Source organism: Microtus oregoni, unplaced genomic scaffold, assembly GCF_018167655.1.
Source record: "Microtus oregoni isolate MIOR12 unplaced genomic scaffold, Mior012 000015F_ref0000493, whole genome shotgun sequence".
NCBI lineage: Eukaryota > Metazoa > Chordata > Mammalia > Rodentia > Cricetidae > Microtus > Microtus oregoni.
Window position 1 is genome coordinate 36,762,306 of NW_024543074.1, and position 21,427 is coordinate 36,783,732.

Below are 21,427 nucleotides of genomic sequence, written 5' to 3' on the forward strand. Positions count from 1 at the left end.
CAAGTTCCTGGATATTTGGCTGAGGCCTTAGCTTAGCCAGGTGGTAGATGCCAGGCAGGGAATCCCTGGTAGCATTGGGGCTGTCAGTTCTGCTGTGGGATAGATGTGCAGTTGCATGTGTACAGAGCACCTGCACTGTTCTTGGGGGTCCTTAGTAGAAGGCAGGTCTTCTCCATGTCTTGCTGTGTGTAAACAAAGTGTGTCCCTCTGCACCCTGTATCCTGGTGCCTTTCTCTCTCTTTGTCCTGCCTTGTTCCTCCCAGGTGAACATGTTAGCCCCCAGGCTCCTCCCTTGCCTCTCCTAGTACCAATTGCCGCTTGTTATCTCTGTTTTCAGGCCTGTCATTCCTAGTGAGTGATGTAGAAACTATGCTTCTGCTTCCTCCGAGGCCTCTTCATCTTTATTTGCTGTTAGGAGCCTTGGACCTTACCACATAGGTTTATTGGAAGTCTTTCCCCACCATTTTGATGGCTTCCCTGCCTTTTCTCACTTCTTGCCCCACCCAGCTCTTCTCATTGTGGCAGTCAAGTGGTGTCCTCCTGTCTTCATTCTTTCCACTTGGCCTCTGTCTATACTCCCTGAAGAAAATTTCAGAAATACCATTCTGACTAAACCAAACAAACCCAGCTTAGTACCGTTGTCTTTGGCAGTATTTCCTAAAATACTTTCAGTGTTACGCAGTTCAGTGGTAGTTTTAATAGTTCTTTATCTTAAAAATACACCCGTACTTGGGTTCCTCAGAGGTAAATAGTAAATATAGGGACTAAGCAGTGCTACCCTTTATAGTATATCCAGAAGGGAGAAAATATGGGTAGATGTTCATAGCAGCATTGTTGATAGTAGCCCCAAAGGTTGATCAGCTGGTGAATAGATAAACAAAATGTGGTACATCCGTGTAACAGCGAGTCATTAAGTCATAAAATAGAATGGTTAACTGATGCAGCATGGATGAATCTTCACTTTTTGGGGGATGAGGTATCTGTAGTCTTGACTGTACTGGGACTTGTGGTATAGACCAGGCTGGCCTTGAATTCACAGAGATCCTTCTGCCTCTGTCTCCCAAGTGCTGAGATTAAAGGTATGTGTTACCACACCTGACTACATGAGTCTTGAAAATAGAATGCTGAATAAAAAGAAAAACAGACATAAAAGGCCATATATTGTCTAATTTCATTTATATCTATGAAATAAAGAACCATAAATAAGCAAATACATAGAGACAAGAAATAAAGTGTAGTTGCTAGGTACTCTGGAGGGAGCAGAGAGCAACAACAAGTAGTGAATCCAGGAGATTTGAGGAAGAGGAAAATGATCTGAAATTAGGTAGTGTTGCTGGCACTAATTATAAATAATCTAGAAACAAAACTGAGTTTTGTGCTTTAGGGTGGTGAGTTTTCTGCTGTGTGAGTCGTAGCTCAATAAAAACACTACCTTTCCGTACCATAGTGATGATAACTGATTTCATTTATGTTGTTACTCAAAATGGACATATTAAAGCAAGTTGTTTAGTAAAGAAAATCACAGCTAAAGCCGGGCGATGGTGGCGCATGCCTTTAATCCCAGCACTCGGGAGGCAGAGGCAGGCGGATCTCTGTGAGTTCGAGACCAGCCTGGTCTACAGAGCTAGTTCCAGGACAGGCTCCAAAAAGCCACAAAGAAACCCTGTCTTGAAAAAAAAACAAAACAAAACAAAAAAAAAACAACAACAACAAAAAAAAGAAAATCACAGCTATAGAGATGGCTCGGTGGTTAAGAGTACGTGCGGCAGACGACCTGGCTTCAGTTCCTAGCATCCACATGGCAGCACAGAACTGTCAGTAACTTTAGTTTCAGATTACCTCAGAGCAGTAGGTATGTGTGGTATAAGTATGTACATGTAGGCAAACATGTCTACATATAAAAAAATCTTTTACAAAAGTCAAATATTAAGCAGTAATAGGTTTTCATTCCTAAGAGGGTCCAATGTGGGTAAGACTCACTGTTAGCAATTGGCACTATTAGGGGAGGAAATGACAAGTGTCTTTAAGGTGAATAGCAGGCTGGTAAACCCGTACTGGCTAGCCTGCTTGGTGGGGGCGCTGGGGGCCTGTTTTGTGGCATGCTAGTTTGCTGGCTTCCTCCACCACCATCTCCATGCCTTGCCAACGCTCCCTTCTTTTTCCATGAGACTTGGCTCAGTCTCCTTTCTCCTGGGCAGGGCCACAAGGGGGTACTTGAAACCCTGCCTGCTTGTCTGCTCACCAGTTGTCTGGAGTACCCACTTAAGTGTTTTGTCTTGTGTGGGGATGCTGCCCTCAACCCAGAAAAAAGGCGTATCTTACATGTTCTGAAATCATTTGTATTTAGTGGCCTTGCCTTCCACTGTGGAAGGTGTCTGTCATTTACTATCAACTGAAAGTAGTTTAAAATATAGTGCAGAAAGCACTTTGACCTTAGGGGTGAACAGTTCTGGGAACGTGCCTCTGTAAGGTTCAGCATAAATGTGCCTTGAGGTACATGTATGTTACAGTGCTGTGCTGACAGACACAGAAGTAGAGTGTGTCCACCCGCTGCTGCATGATGTTAGACTCACAAATTGCTTGAAGGTGGTTGAGCTGTACCTTGTATGGACTGATGGGATGAAGTTTGGACACAAATTAGCCGTTGTTTAGGTTTGCAATGTCATGTATAGTTGTTATAATAAAGCCAAAGAGGGACTAGACACATCCACTGTGGGGGCTGCCCACATATATAGTCCAAACTACTGAAGAATCTAGCTTGAGCACAGACATTTGAGATTAGTCTCAGTGACAAAGTATACCCTACCCTTTCCCTCCCAAGATAGGGATTCTCTGTGTAGCCTGGTTTTCCTGGAACTCACTCTGTAGATCAGGCTGACCTTGGATATACAGAGATTAAAGGCGTGGGCCACTACCACTGAGCTCTTTTTTTTTTTAAAGTATATTTATCAAGATAATTCAGCCAGTAAAGGCTGCACAACAAGTCTGATAATCTGGAGGTCATGTAATGGTAGAAGAAAAGAAACAACTCCAAAAAGTTGTCCTTTGACCTCCATGTGTGCCTTGCATGTGTGCCCGTACACTCATGCATACAAATAATAAAGGAAGTAGGTAAAGCAAGGGACTGAAGACCCAGACCCCAAGCTGTTTGCTTCAAGGTGGAGAAGTGGGCAGGGAAGCAGGTCTTCCTTTGATCTATCCTTCAGCCCTTGTGCGCCATGGTGCCCCAGGGCTCACTTGCTTTGTGTTGTACACCTGGTTTGCCCATAATCTCTTGTTCAAATAGAACATTATGTAATCGAAAAAGCAGCAAGAAGACATGGGTGTTTGTTCTCTCCTTTCCTGGGCCTACCAGTGCTGATATTTGAGAGTAAGGAAGGCAGATCGTGTATGATGTCACAAACCTCTAATTCCAGCACTCAGAAGGCAGAGGCAGATCTCTTCTGTTCGAGGCCAGCCTGTTCTACGTAGTAAGACCCTGCCTCTAGAAGAATAAAAAATATTAAGGGCCGATGAGATGGCTAAGCAAGTAAGATGCATTTGTCCCCAACTCTGACAGTCTGAAATCTTGGAACTAGTTGGTGGAAGGAGAGAGAACTGACACTTAAAGTTGTCCTTTGGCCTAGACAGACACAGACACATACGCACGCACGCCAGCACATCAGTCAGTGCTGAACAGCAATAGACTACCAGGAAGGGAAGTTTACCTTCCAGTATCTGGAAGCTTCCTGTTTTTCTGTGATGTTTAGATGACAAAGTGCTACGGACCAGCCCAGCTGGGGCACTGGAACTGACGGAACAGGGTCTCAGGAGTAAGTGGGTAAGGAGTCAGGGAACGACATACACAGGACTCAAAGGAATTGCATCTGAATGCGTCTTTATTAGGCATGAGGCTCATCCTTTATACAGAAAAGATTGCTTAACAGCATGTATTGTTTTTTCATGTGATACAGATTATTCTTAGAATCATTATATCAGATACATGAGAAAAGATTTTTATCAGACAGATGTCCCTGGTGTGAGTCTGTGGTTGGTCATGCTAGACATGGCTTGGCATTAGTTTTGATATAAATCTTTATCTAGGCTATGAGTTTATGGCATTTTGAGCTAAGGGCAAGTAGTTGTAGTTAACAGTCACACAGTCTCCAGTCTTTTTATATTCAGCAATTAACCAGGAGAAAGTTCTAAGACTTTTTTTTTTTTTTTTTTTTTTTGGTTTTTCGAGACAGGGTTTCTCTGTAGCTTTGGAGCCTGTCCCGGAACTAGCTCTTGTAGACCAGGCTGGCCTCGAACTCCCAGAGATCCGCCTGCCTCTGCCTCCCGAGTGCTGGGATGAAAGGCGTGCGCCACCACCGCCCAGCTAGTTCTAAGACTCTTGAGTGGTGGATTTGTCTAAAGCCATAAAGATGAGACTAGAAAGACAGGCATGGAGGTGGGGGAGGCAGAGGCAGGTGGATCTCTTGAGTTCAAAGTCAGCTTGGTCTACAGAATTTGGTCTACAGAGTTCTAGGACAGCCAGGGCTACACAGAGGAATGCTGTCTTAGAAGAGAGAGGTGGGGGAGGGAGGGAGGACCAGAAACCTGAGATTGGAGATTTTATGCTGGTCCTGCCACCGGTGGCAGTATAGTTTGGGGCTAATTATTTTCCTTTCCTTTCCTTTTTCCTTTCCATTCCTACTTATTTATTATGTATACAGTGTTTTGTCTGCATGTATGCCTCCCTACCAGAAGAGGGCACCAGATCTCATAGATGGTTGTGAGCCACCATGTGGTTGCTGGGAATTGAACTCAGGACCTCTGGAAGAGCAGCCAGTGCTCTTAACCTCTGAGCCATCTCTCCAGCCACTATTTACCCTTTTTATGAGTTGACTTCCTCTCCATTTTTCATGGAGATGAGATATTTCCCTCATACAGGATTATGAAGATTAAAGGGTAGATACCTGCAGTGCCTTGGAACAGCTCCTGGGTGGGTAGTAAGTGCTCATAGCTTCTGCTTAGTCCTTCTGCTTTCTAGAACTCTTCTAGTTTTGTTGACTGCCCCTTTAGAGAGCAGTCAGGATGAAGAGAGTGTTCCAGACTGGGTCTGAGAAGAAATATTTCCAGATTGCCTCCCTCTTCCTTCGAGGGAGAAATTTCCAGGTCTCCTGCCAAGTGTCCTCAGGATCTGCTGAATACCTCCTTGTGACACACATGTGTCTATGGCCCACAGGAGGGAAGAGTTCTTTGGATACTTGTCATTTGCTAGCTGCATTCAGCAGCAACTGGTATTGCTTGTGTTAGCTAGAGAAGCTAGGAACTTCATTGCCCTTAGGCCACACACATAGCAAGAAGTAGATTTTATTGTGGGAGGAAATACTGTCTGGCTGAGCCAGTGCACGTTGCCCAGACTGACCAGCCAGCAGGACTGCCAAGTGTAGGCTAGGAAGGTACAGAGTGACTCCAGGTCCAGACCCTGAGACAGGGTGTAGCAGGTGTTTGACTTTGGGCATCGCAGCAGTTCAGAGGGCCAAACTGAGTGAGGGAGAAGCAGAAGGTGGGAGCACTGTGTCAGTGCCAACTCGGGGTACCTGAGTCTGCAGAGTACTGTAGACTCTAGACTTTCTTTTGGCGTCTTTGTTGGTCACTAACTGAGATTGAGGTACCAGGTGTTGTACTAGAAGGCACTGAGAGACAGTGTTGTAGAGACAGGTGGGGCTCTGTCATCACTTTGGTTAGAGGAGGGGATGATGGGGTCAGCAGTCTGGGAACAAGACAATGGCAAGTGATGCTGAGTCTGTGGTGCATACCTTGAGTCAGGCAGATCTCGAGTTTGAGGCCAACCTGGCCCTACAAATTGAATTCCAGGACAACCAGAGTCCAGAGTTACAGAGAAACCCTGTCTCAAAACCAAAGAGAGGGTTAGTGAGTGTGTGTGTGTGTGTGTGTGTGTGTAGGGGGGATGTCAAGTTGAAGAGGGGCCTACAGAATGCCTTTTGGTTTTTTGAGGGAGCCCCATTAGCTAACATTTAGATGATAGGGAGTGAGACCAGTGGGAACTGAGAAGGATGAAGATGGTTGAGGAAACAGTTAATGGAGCCTGCCTAGCAGGGAGGCTTCTCTGGATGACAGGTATTGTTTAGTGATTGAGGAAAGGGCTGGAAGAAGAGGGAGTGTTACAGGTAGCACCAGAAGAGCCACCTGCAGACCTGACCTCCCCCAGAGCGCTTGTTTTGAATGGTTTCTTTAGGTCATTTAAGCTTGGTAAGGAGAGTCCCCGCCCTGTCTCTGCCTCTTGCTCAAAGTACTGCTGAAGTGGGGCACATAGCCAACTGCAGGCTTGGGATGCCAGCCACCAGTGCCAGCAGCCTGTAGAAGTAACTCCCTTGGTACCCATAGGAATCTATCCCTTCCTCACAGCATTCTGGGCAGAGGCTAAGCTGACCCCAAGAAGTACTAGTTTCAGGATTGCAGGGAGCCAAGCACTCCTTTTCCTTAATTGGGCAGACACCCACTACCTTTGGGAAAGGTGTGAAATAACTGAAGAGCCAGAAGCCACTGTGACATGTGGCTGAGAGTTCTACTTCTTACCCATATTGCTTCCTCCTTCTGGCTCTTCAGGAGATGCTGACAGCTAAAGACTAGCACCAACCAGTCACCAACAAGGTCTAAATTAAGCACAAAAGCATGGGAACTTAAGACTTTCCCAGGCTGCTCTGCATTTCCTCAAGCATCTTGACTTGGCATTTGTGGAAGTATGAATATTGGCCATCTACAACCTTACCTGTAGGTGAAGAGGCTGGTCCAGGTGTGTATGGTTTGGACAATTGTCCCTGGCCCATAACATGCTACAAATGGAGAGTTTGTGATTCTATTCTTGGAGGAATTCCATCCTGCCTCCCTGTCTGTCCCTCTTCCTCCCCCCTCATAGGGTTTCTCTGTGTAGCCTTGCCTGTCCTGGAATCTACTTGGTAGACTAGGCTGGCCTGGAGGAGTGAGGTTTTGAGTGCTACTCTTTGTGCTTATAGAAGGCAGAAATCCACTCTTTGCCCCACAGGGAGCCTCTAGGCTAACAGAAAGATCCATTGCCTCGCCAAAGGTTTAGCAGAGAGCATCTGGTCTAATCCCATTGTTTTAGGGTCAAGAACTATTGGTCCTTAGCCTTCTTGGAGCTGCTGGGCCAGCGCAGCCTTCAGTCTTGGTCTCTTGTTTCCCACCTTCTTCTCCTGGCTCTCCATCACGCCATCTGGCATGCCTTTTTACATGATTTTAATAACACTGCCCATGATTTGGTTATTTGCAAAACTACTCTTGAATCTAGGGAGGTAGATAGGCCTGAGATAAAAGAATTTGTTTTTTGTTGAGGCTTGTTTATGGGGCCCTTTTGTGCAGGGGTCAGGGTGTTTTATCCTTTACTCCAGTGGGAGGCACAGCTCATCATATCCTCTGGATCAACAGCAGCAACTCCAGCCAGGTCTCTGGACGCAGTTCATGATTGTGTAAGTTCTGTCCACTAATCTCTCTTCCTAAAGGCTAAACAGAGCCTGTTATTGAAGAGGAAAAAAAAGGCTTCATGTATGTTTGTTTTGGATTTCTGTTTTTTTAAAAGTTATGGACATGGAAGTCACAGGAGGCAGTGTGGTGCCTGTCTGCTCTTTTTGTTAGATCCTCAGGGATGCTGTCTGGTTCTTGTGGGAGGACCTCCTGCCTGCCTGAAGTATCATGCTGAGCCACATGGGGCTTGGGTCTTCCTGCTCAGTCAGCCCTCCGTGCTGGTGTAGGTAGACTGATACCCTTTGGTTCTATGAAGGGAAATTTAGAACGCTGCCCCACCATCGACCAGCCCAGACATATCTTTCCCCCCGCTGGACCTTTTAAAGTTAGGAATGTAAAGGTTTCCTGAAGCCCACCTTCGTACCATGGATGTAACATTTGACCTTTTTAGCAAGGAAATTACTAGAATGAAGGTGGGTAGGTTCTTTTAGGGAAGAGGATATTTCTTTGTGGCTGAATTCCACTGTTTTTTCGTGTTGTGAGAGGAATAAAGAACTTTCCCTTTTTTTACTTGTTTCCTCTGTGTGAGCAGCAGTTTATGAGGCTTTAAGTTAAAGCTAGCCTGGCTGAGGCAGAGCCACAATAGCTCTTTCTCTTCAGACTAAAATGATCACTGTTGAAAAGAATGTGGCACTGTCCATATTGTTCTGACTGGGCTGTTGTCCTCTGGAGGGCCTGCTTGGCTCCGTCACATGAACTGTGTGGTCTCAGCACCCTCCTTGTAGGGACACCATGGTACTTGTCTCTGAAGAAGACATAGGTTTTTCCTCTTATGGACTCCCTGTACAGGAGATAGCCAGTTAATTAAGGATCACCAGTTATACCTCTTTTCCTATTTCTGTACCTCACATGGCCATTGGCACACTGTCTTCCCTTCAGTGTGCCTCTGCTCCCCAGCTTCTGCTTTAAGATTTTGAATAGGTTTCCAGGAACTTCTGGAAAATAGGCTATGTGGACCACATTGTCATGATACTGGGGGAAATGTAGGCATATCCACTTCACAGGCTGTCAGATGCTTTTAGAGAGATGAAGTATGTGTAAAGTCACAGAAGGCTGCTAAGCCCCAGTTTGAATTTTCATCTGAAGCAAGGATTCTCAGTCTAGAAATTAGATTGTGCCTGGATTGCCAGGGTCATTGGGGAATGACTGTGCCTGCTAGGTTTGGGGAGGGAGTGTTGACAGGAAGGTGTTAAATGTGTCCCTCAGTAGGTATGGGTTCTCGATAATAGTAACCCACAGAGCTGCTTTGGTGTCAACTGATGGTAGAGGGTCTCGGGACTGTTTTTATTTATTTATTTAATGTTATGGGTGTTTTGCCTGCATGTATGTATGTGTAACATGTATGGTGTCCATGGAGGCCAGAGGGGAAATGTAAGTCCCTGGAATTGGAGCTACACACAGGTGGTTTTGGGCTACCTTGTGTGTGCTGGGGCCTCTGGAACAGCTAGCATTCTTAACTGCTGAGCCATCACTCCAGCCCCTATTTTTGACAGGTCCCTTGCTGGGCTGCTTAGAGCTAAACAGTTCTAGGTTGGAAGGCATTTCCTTACCCAGCTGCACAAATACGCACGTTTTTATGGGATTATTTTTGCTTCCAGATACATCATTCTAACCTTGGAGTTTTTATTCAGGGTTTTTTGTGTTTTTTTTTTTTTTAAACTCCCACTGTCACTTGAATTCTGACTAGTTTTCAAACATGTCAGACTCCGCCTTCCCAGTCTCCACAGATGTGATATAGTGGTTATTTTGTTTACTGTCAGGCCATTTGCAAGAGTAGGTAGCCCCCACTTTTGTTGGCTGTGCTGCATTCTTGGGGAGTACCAAGTTCTCTTGATGTCAGCCTGGGATTATGGGCTGAGAGTCCAGTGTGGCTCTAAGCGAGGCTTCTATTTGCGGCCCCACTCAGGCTTTCCCTTTGTGTGTTCTCAGGTTTGCTTACAGCGTGCCCCACTGTAGAGTACAAAGTACTTCTGGTGCAGCTGAGCAGTCAGGGCACGGCAGACCCAGGGATTCACATGACGTCTTGACTTGTGCCCTCCTTTCCTTAAAGAATAATGACATTTGTTTTAGCCTCTAAAATTTGCTTTCCTTTGATTTGACACATACAAGAAACAAACAAAAAAAAGTGCTTTTGCGAATTTCTTATTGACTCAGTATTTAAAAAATAAAAAACAGCAATGCCTCCTTGTTTTCTCTTGTGTCTTCTGTCTTTGATAGCTTCTGGTTCTGGCCTTGTCATGGCTTCCAGACGTTTAGTACCATTCTTGGTTTTCTACTAGTTTGAAGTCCTAGTCAGAGATCTCCAGGTAGTTCATTCTGGTTTCCAGTGCTCTGATTGGCCCCACCTCTGTCCCTGTCCTTCTGTCTACTTCCCAAAGAAGACTGATAACTTTCCAAGGTAGTTGGGGATGCTTGCTTCGCATGTAAAGCTTGCATATTTCAGTTCCAGGCTAGAAAGTAAGTATTAATCAGCCAAGTGTGATAGCATATGTAATTTGGGAGACTGAGGCAGGGGAATTGTGATCTTGAGAACAATTTGGACTTAACAAGATTGCCTGTCTGTGTAGAAAAGGGTATACGTACCCTTCCGTTACTTACAAGATAGTGCTGGAGCCTTTAAAACTCCCATAGTCTGAACGCTTTTTTTCCCCTTTTTGTTTTCCTTCCTCAAATAGTTTAAATCTTATTATGTAGCCGAGGCTGGTCTCAGACACTCAAATCTCTGCTTCTTAGCTTCCTTAGTAACTTCAGCCCCATTTCTCCCCATGCCCCCATTTCTTTCTTTGTATTGAATGAGAGATAGAACCCAGGGTGGGTTAAGTAACCTGTGCCACTGAACTTTAGCCTCAAGCCTGAAGTTCGTACTGCTCATGGTATGACTCTCCAGAACAGCTGGTGAGTTCAGCTTTGCTGTGGGTTGGAATTTTATCCATTTGGTTTGGTTATAACTGGTTATTTCACATGCTTGAGAAACTTCTTTAAAGATTTATTTATTTGTTACTTAATGTTTTTTGAAATAGGGTCTCACTATTCAGCTCTGACTGTCCTGGGAGTCACTTTGTAGACCAAGCTGGCTTCTAGCTCAGAAATCTGCCTGCCTTTGCCTCCCCAAGTGCTGGTTTTAAAGTTGTAAGCTGCTGCCACCTAACTTAAAGATTTACTTTTATTTTTTTATTGTTTTGCCCATGTGTGTGTGTGTATGTTTGTATGTATGGTGTATGTATATGCGCACACACACACACGTCTGGTACCTACAGAGACTGGAAGAGGCCTTCAGGTTCCCTGGGTTGTCATGTGGATCCTGGAAATTAAACCTGGGTCTCTAAGATAGGCTAGGCATGTTTGCTGGATCCCAAATCAAGTGGCACACCTCAGAGTTCCAGACATTAAGTGTATCTGAACAGGACTACTGACTTTGGCACAGCTGGTTAAGCTGAGAAATGCTCATTGAAAATCAGAGGTTTCTTTTTTCCTTTTGTGAGAACTATCCCTTCTTTTGCAGTTTTTCACATTGTGAGTGAAAAACCTAATTAAATCAAATGTACAGTCCCTCTGATTTTATCTGTCTTCTGATAAATTTTAGTGATTCATGTGAGTTGACCAGATGGTAGAGAGGCAGAACATGCCGGCTGTCAGAAAAAGTTTGTGCTGTGGCCTCAGGCAGAGACAGACTCCTCAGCATATTTGAGTGAGCAGAGAAGGCACCTGAAGCTTTGAGTTGTTTTCTTCTTACTCCATGTTGCTATATGCTCTGTGTCTCCTTTTCGTTTGCCTATTTTTGACATTCCCATTGCCTGTTTGAGTCTTGGAGAAGGAAGCTAGGAATGTCAGGTGTTTCTCTGACAGAAACACCACAGCAAATCCAGGGAGAGGAAAGTCCATGCAGATGCCAGGTTCTGGGCTGCATGAGGATGTGTAGGGAGGAAGGTCCTAGTCTGTTGCAGTAGCCAGCCAACTGTAAGACTCTATAGTGCGTGTTTTACATCTGTAATGGCAAGAACCATCTCTTAGACAACAGGCCACAGGGACTGAGCAACTGTAGCAGGGCTGGTTAGAGCCCTTGCTTCCCCTTCAGTTTTCAGTTGTCTTGGGAATCTTCTGGGTTTAGGTATCTAACAGCCTTAGTTGTCCTGGAACTAGCTCCTATAGACCAGACTGACCTCAAACTCAGAGGTCCACCTGCTTTTGCCTCCTGAATGCTGGGATTAAAGGGGGTTTGGGTTTTTTTTTATTTTTATTTATTTTTTTTATTTTTTAAATCTCACTAATGAGGAAACTATCTCCTGCTTAGTTGTGACCTTGAGGATAGGAATACTTGTTTATTCCATGTTGGGTACAGTGCTAGATGCTGGGTAGTCACTGGGAATGGGATAGATTGTGGTCACTGTATTCTAGGACCAGTGCCTCATGCTGGAGTTGTGGACCTTGCTCTAGCTCTTTCTTGTCTGGAAGAGGAAAGGAGATGAGTGTGGGTTGGAGCCTGTGACTTTAGCTCTGGGTCTCTGCTTCTCCTCTGAGATGAGGGGTTAGGCTTGACCCTGATCGTGTGCTTGGCTCCTGAAAGCTGGGGTAGGTGGGTAATGGGAGGTAGTGGTGTTGTAGGTCGTTAGCTTTGCTCTGAAGAGCAGTTGGTACTTCACTAATTCACACTTAGGGTCACAGAGAAATAGTTCTTAAGGAGAATTTTTCAGGCAGTTAGGGGGTGTGAACCAAAACCCAATTTTAAAGGCATGGACAGGCACTTTAGTCTTAAGATATTCTTGAAATGAAACTTTCTTGCCCCCACATGTAAAAAACTCTCAGGACTGGATGACAGTGCATCTCAGTGGTGAGGTGTGTGTAGCCCAGAGTTCAGTACCTTCCTCAATACCCTGAGTTTTCTACATTTGGCTTTTGGTTGGTAGTGAACATATAGTCTGCAAAGTAACCACTCCACTGAAAGCCTTAAGAGATGGAACAATGTCACTATGTTTGTTTAAGGTTTAAACTTGAGTTTAAGGGTTATTTAGCATGTGTCATTTAGCTTTGAAAGCAGGATGGATGCATTGCATCCATGGAACTAGGGTGTGTTTTCTCATACAGCTTGTGTGGGGCTCTCATCACTGGTGTTCTTATCAGAGCAATGTGTTTCCTTCTTCTTTCTAGGGCATGGCTTGCAGCTTCTGGGACCTGAGGATGTGGAGGAGGAAATGACTGTTGAACATCTTTCTGTTCCCTCTTCATTACGACACTGAAGCTCTTCCTAGAGTGCAGACTCAGGGGAAAGAAAAGTTTCTCTTGAAGGGCTTTACATTTCTGACAACAGATAAAAATGACAACTTCATCTATCAGACGGCAGATGAAAAACATTGTGAACAATTACTCAGAGGCTGAAATCAAAGTTCGGGAAGCCACCTCCAATGACCCGTGGGGCCCATCTAGCTCTCTGATGACCGAGATTGCTGACCTGACCTACAATGTGGTGGCTTTTTCGGAGATCATGAGCATGGTTTGGAAGCGACTTAATGACCATGGCAAGAACTGGCGGCATGTGTACAAGGCCCTGACACTGCTGGACTACCTTATCAAAACTGGTTCTGAGCGGGTAGCCCAGCAGTGCCGTGAGAACATCTTTGCCATTCAGACTCTGAAGGACTTCCAGTACATTGACCGTGATGGCAAAGATCAGGGTATCAATGTGCGAGAGAAATCAAAGCAGCTGGTTGCTCTCCTCAAAGATGAGGAGCGATTGAAGACTGAGAGGGTCCAGGCTCTCAAAACCAAAGAGCGCATGGCTCAGGTGGCCACTGGCGTGGGCAGCAACCAGATTACCTTCGGCCGTGGCTCCAGCCAGCCCAACCTTTCTACTAGCTACTCGGAGCAGGAATATGGCAAGGCTGGGGGCTCACCGGCCTCCTACCATGGCTGTGAGTAACTAAAGTACCCCACCTTTGCTCAAGTTCTGAGTGTAGGTGCTGGGGTTGAGAAGGTAGTGGCTGTCACAAGGTTCCATTCTGTCCTCAGTTTTCAGCTTCTGATCACCCAGGTGACAGTTTCTTTGATCTAGATTGAGTTAGTCACAAAGGGGCTTTTGGTCCCCAGGCTGCTCTGTGGGTCTTAGGCAAGGTTGTGCCCATGCTTCTTAGGTTCTTGGGAGAAAGTGGGCTCCAGACTTTTTTTCTTGGTCTAAGAATGTCTGTCAGCAAAGCAGTTGTCCTGCTCCTGCCCTGACCTGTAGGGAGCCAAATACCTGGTAGCCAGGAGGAAACAAGCTTGCGCTTCTGGATCTTAGACTTAGTGTCTTTCCACTGAGTTGCAGGTCTCTGAAATGGCTTGGTGTTTACCATTATGGTTCATTATTCAGAGTGTTGAGGGTGGATGTCTCTGTTTCACCTAGAGGAACACTCCATAGCTCAGCATCAGCAAGACATCCTCACATGTGGAAAAGAGTCTGGAATTTGATTTGGTTGCATGGCTGGGTCTGCCCTGCACAGGACTGATATATGTTCTGGTTGTATGTGGTGGATCACTTTGGATCTTTGTCCTCCATTCAGAAGAGGTTTCAGGGAGAGGAAATGGTGTTTGGTTTCTGATCCAGCTGGACTCCTGGGCTCTGCCAGGAAGTGAACCAAGGCACAATGTTTATCCTCTGTTCTTATGGCTGGGCAGCCACTGAGGGACCCTGAACTCGAGAGAAAGGTGGCTCAGGTAGTCCTTGTATGCATAAGCTTTATCTTCTGGCAGCAGAAACAGGTTCCAAAACAATACCTTTGGGATTAGTATATAATGTCAGCATAACAGAACCTTTTTTGTTTTTGTTTTCTGAGAGTGGGTTTCCCTAGGTAGTCAGGCTGACTGCAAACTTGCTGTCTTCCTTCTGCAACCTCCAGAGTGCTGGGTTACAGGTATGTGTTATGTGCATGTCTTCTTTGGCAGAACACTTTTCGTTCTTAATAGTTTTGCTACTTGCCAGCACTTCCTGCTTTTGCATATTAGGTTTCAGTCTGATTTTGGACCACTGTTAGAATTTTGAGAAATGTATTATTTGAGAGATTTGCATATCAAAGTCAAGCTTCCTGCCTCTAGGAATTCTAAGTTATTAGATTGGCAGGTTAGCATTTTCATGTTGTATTTATGGTTATTGTATTTTTTTTTGAGTTTGAGTTGCTTTCCCTAAGTAATGATGACTTATGAGATCACTTATACCCAAAGATAATTTTAAATCTCCCTAGATTAAGTTCCATCCCAAAGTAAATAAATAATTAAATTTAAAAAGATCAGCCTGTTAGAGGAGAATTGTTTTATTTTCCTCAAGAACCTTCCTGTGGAGGATACAAAGTGGCTAGAACCACCCTAGTTGATGAACAGGGTAGAACAAGGTATAGGAACAAGATGGGAGTGTGGGAGCCTGGTTGCTTCATCAGGTTCTTCTTATGCCCTGCCTGAGCTCCTTAGTCATAGACCCTGCCTGGCTTCTAAGGTTCTGATGCTCTAGCTCTGAATGCTCCTATTTTCTCGACTTTGCTCCTGAGCTGCAATCCAGGGATAGAAGGTGGCAACGGGCTCTTCATTACTTCCAAGCACAGGGGACTGACTGCATGGTTAAGGCAGGACCCTGGGTGGCCTTGGCCTATGTCCCCTGTGTGCTGCTGTACAGCCTCTAATGGTGTGTCTCTTTTTGTGTATGTGTGTGTGTGTCCCTGCCCAACAGCACCAGAGGCCTCTCTGTGCCCCCAGCACCGCACAGGGGCCATGCTGGGTCAGAGTGAGGAGCTGCAGCCACTGAGCCAGCGCCACCCCTGCCTGCCGCACCTGGGGCTAGCCTCCCGTCCAAATGGCGACTGGGCCCAGCCCTGCCTCACTTGTGACCGCGCAGCCCGAGGTGGGACAGCGGTTTGCTTTTCTTCCTAGAAATGCCATGCAGCTTGCTGAGGGTGGGACTTGTCATGCCAGTACAGCCAACTCTCTACCTGTCTCCTGCTGGACCTCCTGTCTAGCGTCTAGTGCCTGGACTCGTTTCTGTCTCTCTTTCCTGGAGCTTGCTGCCCTGTCCTCCCCTACTCACAGTCATATTCCACTTGCTTGAAGGGGAGCTGCTTAGTGGGTAGGCATGGGCAATGGCCCTATCTTCCCCATATCCCTTGTTCTACAGAGGGTGATCTGCTGCCTGCCAGGACACTAGTGGCAGTAGACCTAGGGGCTTGACTTTTTGAGATAGAAATGTGTGCTTTCAGTTTCTGAAAGCTAGTAGCTGACCCTCGGTGACCACTGGAAGCCCTCATTCCCAGTGTAGAAGTAGACACCTTGTAGAGCATCCAGTGGGATTATTTTTGCTTTCCAGTGGACTGTTATCATTGCTGAAATCCCCATTGCCACAATAAACAGAGAGTTAGCTGTACTGTCAATTCTAGGTCACTGTGTTTGAAGAGACTGAATTGAATGGGTAACTAAAAATGGGGCTTCTCTTTTGCCTAATTAATAATGCATCCTGGTCAGAGCTACACTGTTGCAGGTTAAACTGAAACAGATTTTCACTGTTGCTCACAAGAAAATGCTCTCAGTCTAATCTCTCTTTGGTCATAAATGGGTTCCCCTCTTGAGAAGAAAGCTTTCTCTTCTACTCTTGCCCAAGGGGCACCAACAGCAAGCCTTTGTGCAATGTCCCTGATAAGGTGGTTAGCCTCTATTCAGCCCTGGAGACAGTTCCTGTTCATTCATGCCTCATTAATATTACAGCTTATTTAACTTGGGTATTTGTGTGATCACTATATTTAGTTCTGGAATATTTTCCATTGTTTCCTGTCTTCTAAGAGTTTGTATGGGGTGGTGGCTTTTTCTGACATTTGAAGAAGCAAGGAGGACCAGCTTTGCACAGTAACTGACGCCAAGGTCAGAAACTTGTTTGGAGGAGGTTCCCAATGACATGGAAGTTGCATACTCATTTCTTTGCCATCACTCACTTAGGATCTGTTCTGGCAGGTCCTCCTAGAGCTCCATGGAGCTTCCTCTCCTTTTCCTCTGCCCTAGGCTGGGACTCAGGTGAGTGTGAGGGGTTGCACGTAGGGCCTTAGACCCTGCCCTGCACAGCTGTGCTGATCCACGGTAGGTAGCACGATGGTGCTTGAGGTTAGCTTTCTTTCACAAGCCTGTTGTCTTTGATTCCCCTTCTACTCACTGTCATCAATTTTGTAGATAAGACCTTAGAAATCTGTCAAGTTCTGTTCTTTATCTCATCTATGACTTGTGTTCATTGCTAGCTTCTGTTTGATTTCCTTGACCTCAACCTCTTTATTTCCACCCACCCTTCATATTCATAAACTCTGGTTCTGGGTCCCATAAGTACTGATTCCTTGCAGGATCTTTTCTGATCATCCCTGACCTTTGACATTCTTGAGAGGTCCTGGGAGAGTCTGGATGGAGCAAAATGAGTTGACCTGGAGGGATTGTAGGACAGGGCCTTCCTAACTCCAGATAGAAATTCTTAATACTGTCACTGTGCTGACCTTGTCGTAGGTCACATACTTATTTAGCCCAGTGGACTGGCATCTGTATGAAAAAAGGCTTTTAGCTTTTGCACAATGAGGAAGGGATTAGTGGTCGGGCCCCTAACCCGAGACACTTGAAAAGGGTTGGGAGAATTCTGCTGGCTGGAGGTAGGTAGATCCTTTCAGGAACATTTCTGCTTTATTAGGCTGGAGATGCTGGGACTGGTAGAGATGAGCCAAGAAGACTAATTGGAGGCCTGAATCACACTGAGGTGGAAAGGAGACAAGCCCAGCTTTGAGGCCTCAGAACTCAGTATCTAGGAAGCAGGGAATAGGATTATGGGTATAGCAGTCTAGGGATTGCTCGTCAGAGTGCAGTGCAAGAGCGGGTGGATTACTGGATGGAGAGGCAGTTGGTTCTGTCCGAGCTAGTGCTTCTACCTGTGCACTGCTAGCTTTCCTTGATGCTCATATTCATAAAAAGGCTGGGCCTCTGCCCGTCTCTGTTGACCACCTTCATCTGCCCAGGTATGCAGTTGGTGCTCGAGACTGCTGTGATGTCAACAGAAGCCAAGTAGTCCAGAGGAGTCTCTCAGGCTCAGAAGGTTGGAATTTGCTCCAGATCATAGAGGTGACAGCCATCTTGGATTGGAGTGCAGATGTGAGAAGCCCGCTTGTGGCCTACCTGAGGCCCTGATCACTGTGTATTGTGGGACTTGCCAAGCTACAGCTGTGAAGAGATTGAGCAGGTTGTTGGGGAGTGATGAGAATCTGCATCAATGGGGTGGCCGAGGGGCATGGAAGAAAGAATTTTTTCTTTATTGAAGGCCAAGGCCTGGAGAAGGAAGATGGCTGTCGTCTGATCTGATAGTGTCAGCTTAAGGTTAGCCAGTGTTCCTCCTGCCTCCTGTCTCTCCTGCTTGTTCTGGTGCCCAGTCCATTGGTGTCACGGGTTACTTTGCTGATCGCCTGAATCAGCCTCTGGAGCCAGAGCTGCTGCTGAATCCCAATAAAAGCCAGGAAACAGTTCGTTGGTGCTTGGTTTCTTGAGGAAAGTTGAACTACTAGAGTTCCTGTTCTTTAAAAGGAAGGAAGGGAGGAAAGAGAGGAAAGCAGATGAGGAGGTTGCTGCCTTAGAGTACTTTGTAGTGTTGATGGTGGGCTTTGTCCTGGCTGGGTGCTGTTACTTCTCATCTCAGAATGACAAGAACCCCTCCTGTCTAGAAGAGGCCTTTAGCACCCCAATTGTGATTTCCTAGGGAAGTTCCAAGGAAATGTCAGGGTTTCTTGAGCTTCAGCGATCTGTGCAGACTGCCCTCCTATACCTTGGCAGGATTACCAGGTGATTATGTCCTTTTCATGTCTTTGCTGGGCTTGTTTCACAGAGGATTTGAGTTGGCTTACAAAACACATGCAATGCCACAGGATTAGCTAGATTCTAGAAGGCAGTGGGACAAAGGGAAAACAAGCGAGACATGTTTTACACAGTTCTAGAGATGGATCCAAATTTCCCTTTGAATAGCCTAGCCTCTGACATCAAATTGGGCAATTTCTCTTTGGTTTCTGAACAAGGATCCAAAGGAGGTAAAAAGAAAGCCAGGTGCTTACTGTGCCTGTGCGGGTAGGAGGGCAGGGATTGGGAGTAGCTGCCCCAGACTCTGCACCACCCAGTAAGAATGACATTCTATAGCTGCCTATGGCTGTCACCACACAGTTCTACCAACCCTGGCAAATTGCAGACTGCCTTTTCACTCTCTGGTGGCCTAGCAGGAGTGCAAAGGGAGTCCACAGTCTTTTGAGGTCAGTATGGCCATTGAGTTTTCCCCACAGCAGATTTTGGATGTGGGTGTGTGTGGGTGTATGTAAGTCAGGTGGTTAAGGAGCCTGGTCAGATCCATTCAGTCAGATACTTCATGAATGTAAGTAGACCTTAGTTGTTTTTTGGTTTTAATTGGGATATTAGAGGCAGGAAGATCAGGGGTTCAAGGCCATTTTTGGCCACATAGCTAGGTAGAGGTCATCCAGAGCTACATGAGACCCTGTCTCAAATAAAACCCAAACTCACAAAGGTTGAGTTATGAAGCAGTGTGACTTGTGTTGCTTTTCTTTTCTCTCTTCTCCCTGTTTTTTAAAATGGCTTTTCCCAGCTTTTAAAATGACTGTGCAAAAACTTTGATTTTAACATAGTTTTCCCTTTCCTTTTTGTTTCAGTAGTAAGTTATAAATACTTATTCTGCTTTTCAAAGTTCATCAGAAAACTTCCAAAATAGTTCATCTTCATTCTTCAGGGATTATTCATGAACAGGGTAGGTCACTATGTTGTATCTTAAATCCCAGTGCTCTCTTGTTCTTCTTGTGGGCCTCAAAAGCCCAGTGTTCTTCTTTTTCAGTGCTGCAGGTATTGTGGCCTCTGGACAGACACAGTAGGGTCTCAGCAGCTTCTTCCTCTGAGTCTCAGGAAGGGCAGGACTTGTGGTCCCTATAACCCACATGTGTACAGTGAAAGCAGTAATCGGTGCATGGGCCAAGCTCCCATTAGCTAACCTGAGCTGTCCACACCCACTTCCACAGTCGTTTTCCGTCTGTTTTGTAATCACACACACTCTCTTTCTGTCAGAGTTCCCCCATATCCTCTTACGTTCCCTTCTACCAAGTCCCCTCTTCCTCCCAACTCTACAGGTCCTACTTCTTGGAGGTGGGACATGACACATTGGGTGATTTTAGTTAGAGCTGTCTGAATGAGCATGATCTTTCTAAAAAATGTGTGTGCTTTAAATATTTTATACACGTATGTGTATATCTGAGTATATGTATATGCACCACATTCATGACTGGTGTCAGCATAGGTTAGAAGAGGCATCAGATCCCCTAGAAATGGAGTTATATATAGTTGGTTGTGAGTCTTCACATGGGTGTTGGGAATCAAACCTGGGTCCTGGAAGAGCTGCCTGTGTTTTTAACTGCTGCACTATTTCTTTAGTCCCCAACCCCTACCCCTTTATAAACAGGGTCTCATGTAGCTCAGACAGGCCTCAAACTGAGTGTGTAGTCGAGGGTAACCTGAACTTCTGATCCTTCTGCCTCTACTCAAGTTTTAGAGTTACACTCATGCACCTAGTTTCTGTGGTGCTAGGGTTCAAACTGTGAGTTTACTACACGCCAGGTAAGCTCCCTACCAAACCGAACCCATGTCCAGGAACTTTTAAATGTCCCCAATTGTCCCAAAGCCTGGCCCATAATTGACCACACCTCAAGACAGAAACCCTGTCGGTGGTGTGTGTGGATGCTTCCAGGCTACAAAGCAGCTCTGGGATGGATTTCATGTCTCACTTCACTTGCCGTATATTTCTTCCCCTGATGGCCTGTGTCAAGGCCATTTGGAGAGTTAGAGACAGCAGGTGGTCACTCTCCTTTTGGGCCATCTTCTTCCCATGGGCTCTCCTCTCCTGTAGTAACTAGTAGGTGTGATGTGGGCCCAGGTAAGTCATTCTGCTCAGTTTTCATTATACAAGTGGTATGTGTCTTTTTCTGATAGTTTCAGAATGAAGACAAGAGTGTCTGCAGCCCTGCTGCTGGCAGGTAGCTGTTGCTTTGTTGGTGTGCTCTTCCTGAATTTTTCCCGAACATTTAAGTCTCTTCAAATCATTCTATATATGCAACTTCATGGCAGCTTCCATCTCATGATATCTTAACAGAAGCATTTCTCTGGGTTCCCACACAAGCCTGTAAGTATTTTAACAGCTATACACATCATAGTTGTGCCTGGTTATTCTTTTTTTTAATTTTTTATTTTTTTCTAGTTTTTCAATACAGCATTTCTCTGTAGCTTTGGAGCCTGTCCTAGAACTAGCTCTTGTAGACCAAGCTGGCCTCGAACTCACAGAGATCTGCCTGCCTCTCCTGGAATTAAAGGCGTGCACTGCCACAACCCAGCTGTGCCTGGTTGTCTTTAGGATTGAATCCAGAATCACTTGAAGATTTGCTTGCGGTAGTTGTTTATCAGTTGACAGTCATGCTTGTGATACTTGTGTCATTGAGAATGCCGGGAAAGCGTTGTTTTAGTGTGTCCACCAGGGAACAGTGACGGAAGTCTGTACATCTTTCCCCTCAAAGGGTTTTCAGTATAAGGTTGGTATTCACAGATGTCAAAGCTGTAGAGACAAGACTGACTTTGTCTGCCTACGGATTTTTTTTTTTTTTTTAAGCTGGAATGGTAGTATACACCTTTGATTCTAGTACTTGCGAGGCAGAAGCAGGCACAGGTGGATCTCTCTGAGTTCTGGGACAGCCAAGACTACATAGAGAGGCCTGTCTCAAGACAAAACAAGAAAAGATTCCTCCTGTTTTAGTCACTCTTCCCACCAGGCTAATTCAGCCATTTTCAGTGACAGGGGGCTGTACCTGAGGGCATTTTGTGAAACTCTATCATGACT

General features: G+C 45.6%; 1 protein-coding gene across 4 annotated transcripts in view; it reads left to right on the plus strand.

Annotated features, from left to right (window-relative positions):
* Epn2 (epsin 2) overlaps positions 1–21,427 on the plus strand; it is a 64,841-nt gene that overhangs the window by 20,564 nt on the left and 22,850 nt on the right. For 2 of the 4 annotated variants that reach the window (XM_041664637.1, XM_041664638.1), the window contains exons 2-3: positions 12,676–13,436; positions 15,221–15,391. In XM_041664637.1, the coding sequence (XP_041520571.1) occupies positions 12,842–13,436; positions 15,221–15,391 (766 nt within the window). In that variant the 5' untranslated portion in view covers positions 12,676–12,841. The remainder of the gene's footprint in view (positions 1–12,675; positions 13,437–15,220; positions 15,392–21,427) is intronic. The other 2 variants (XM_041664639.1, XM_041664640.1) reach the window with 1 other exon arrangement.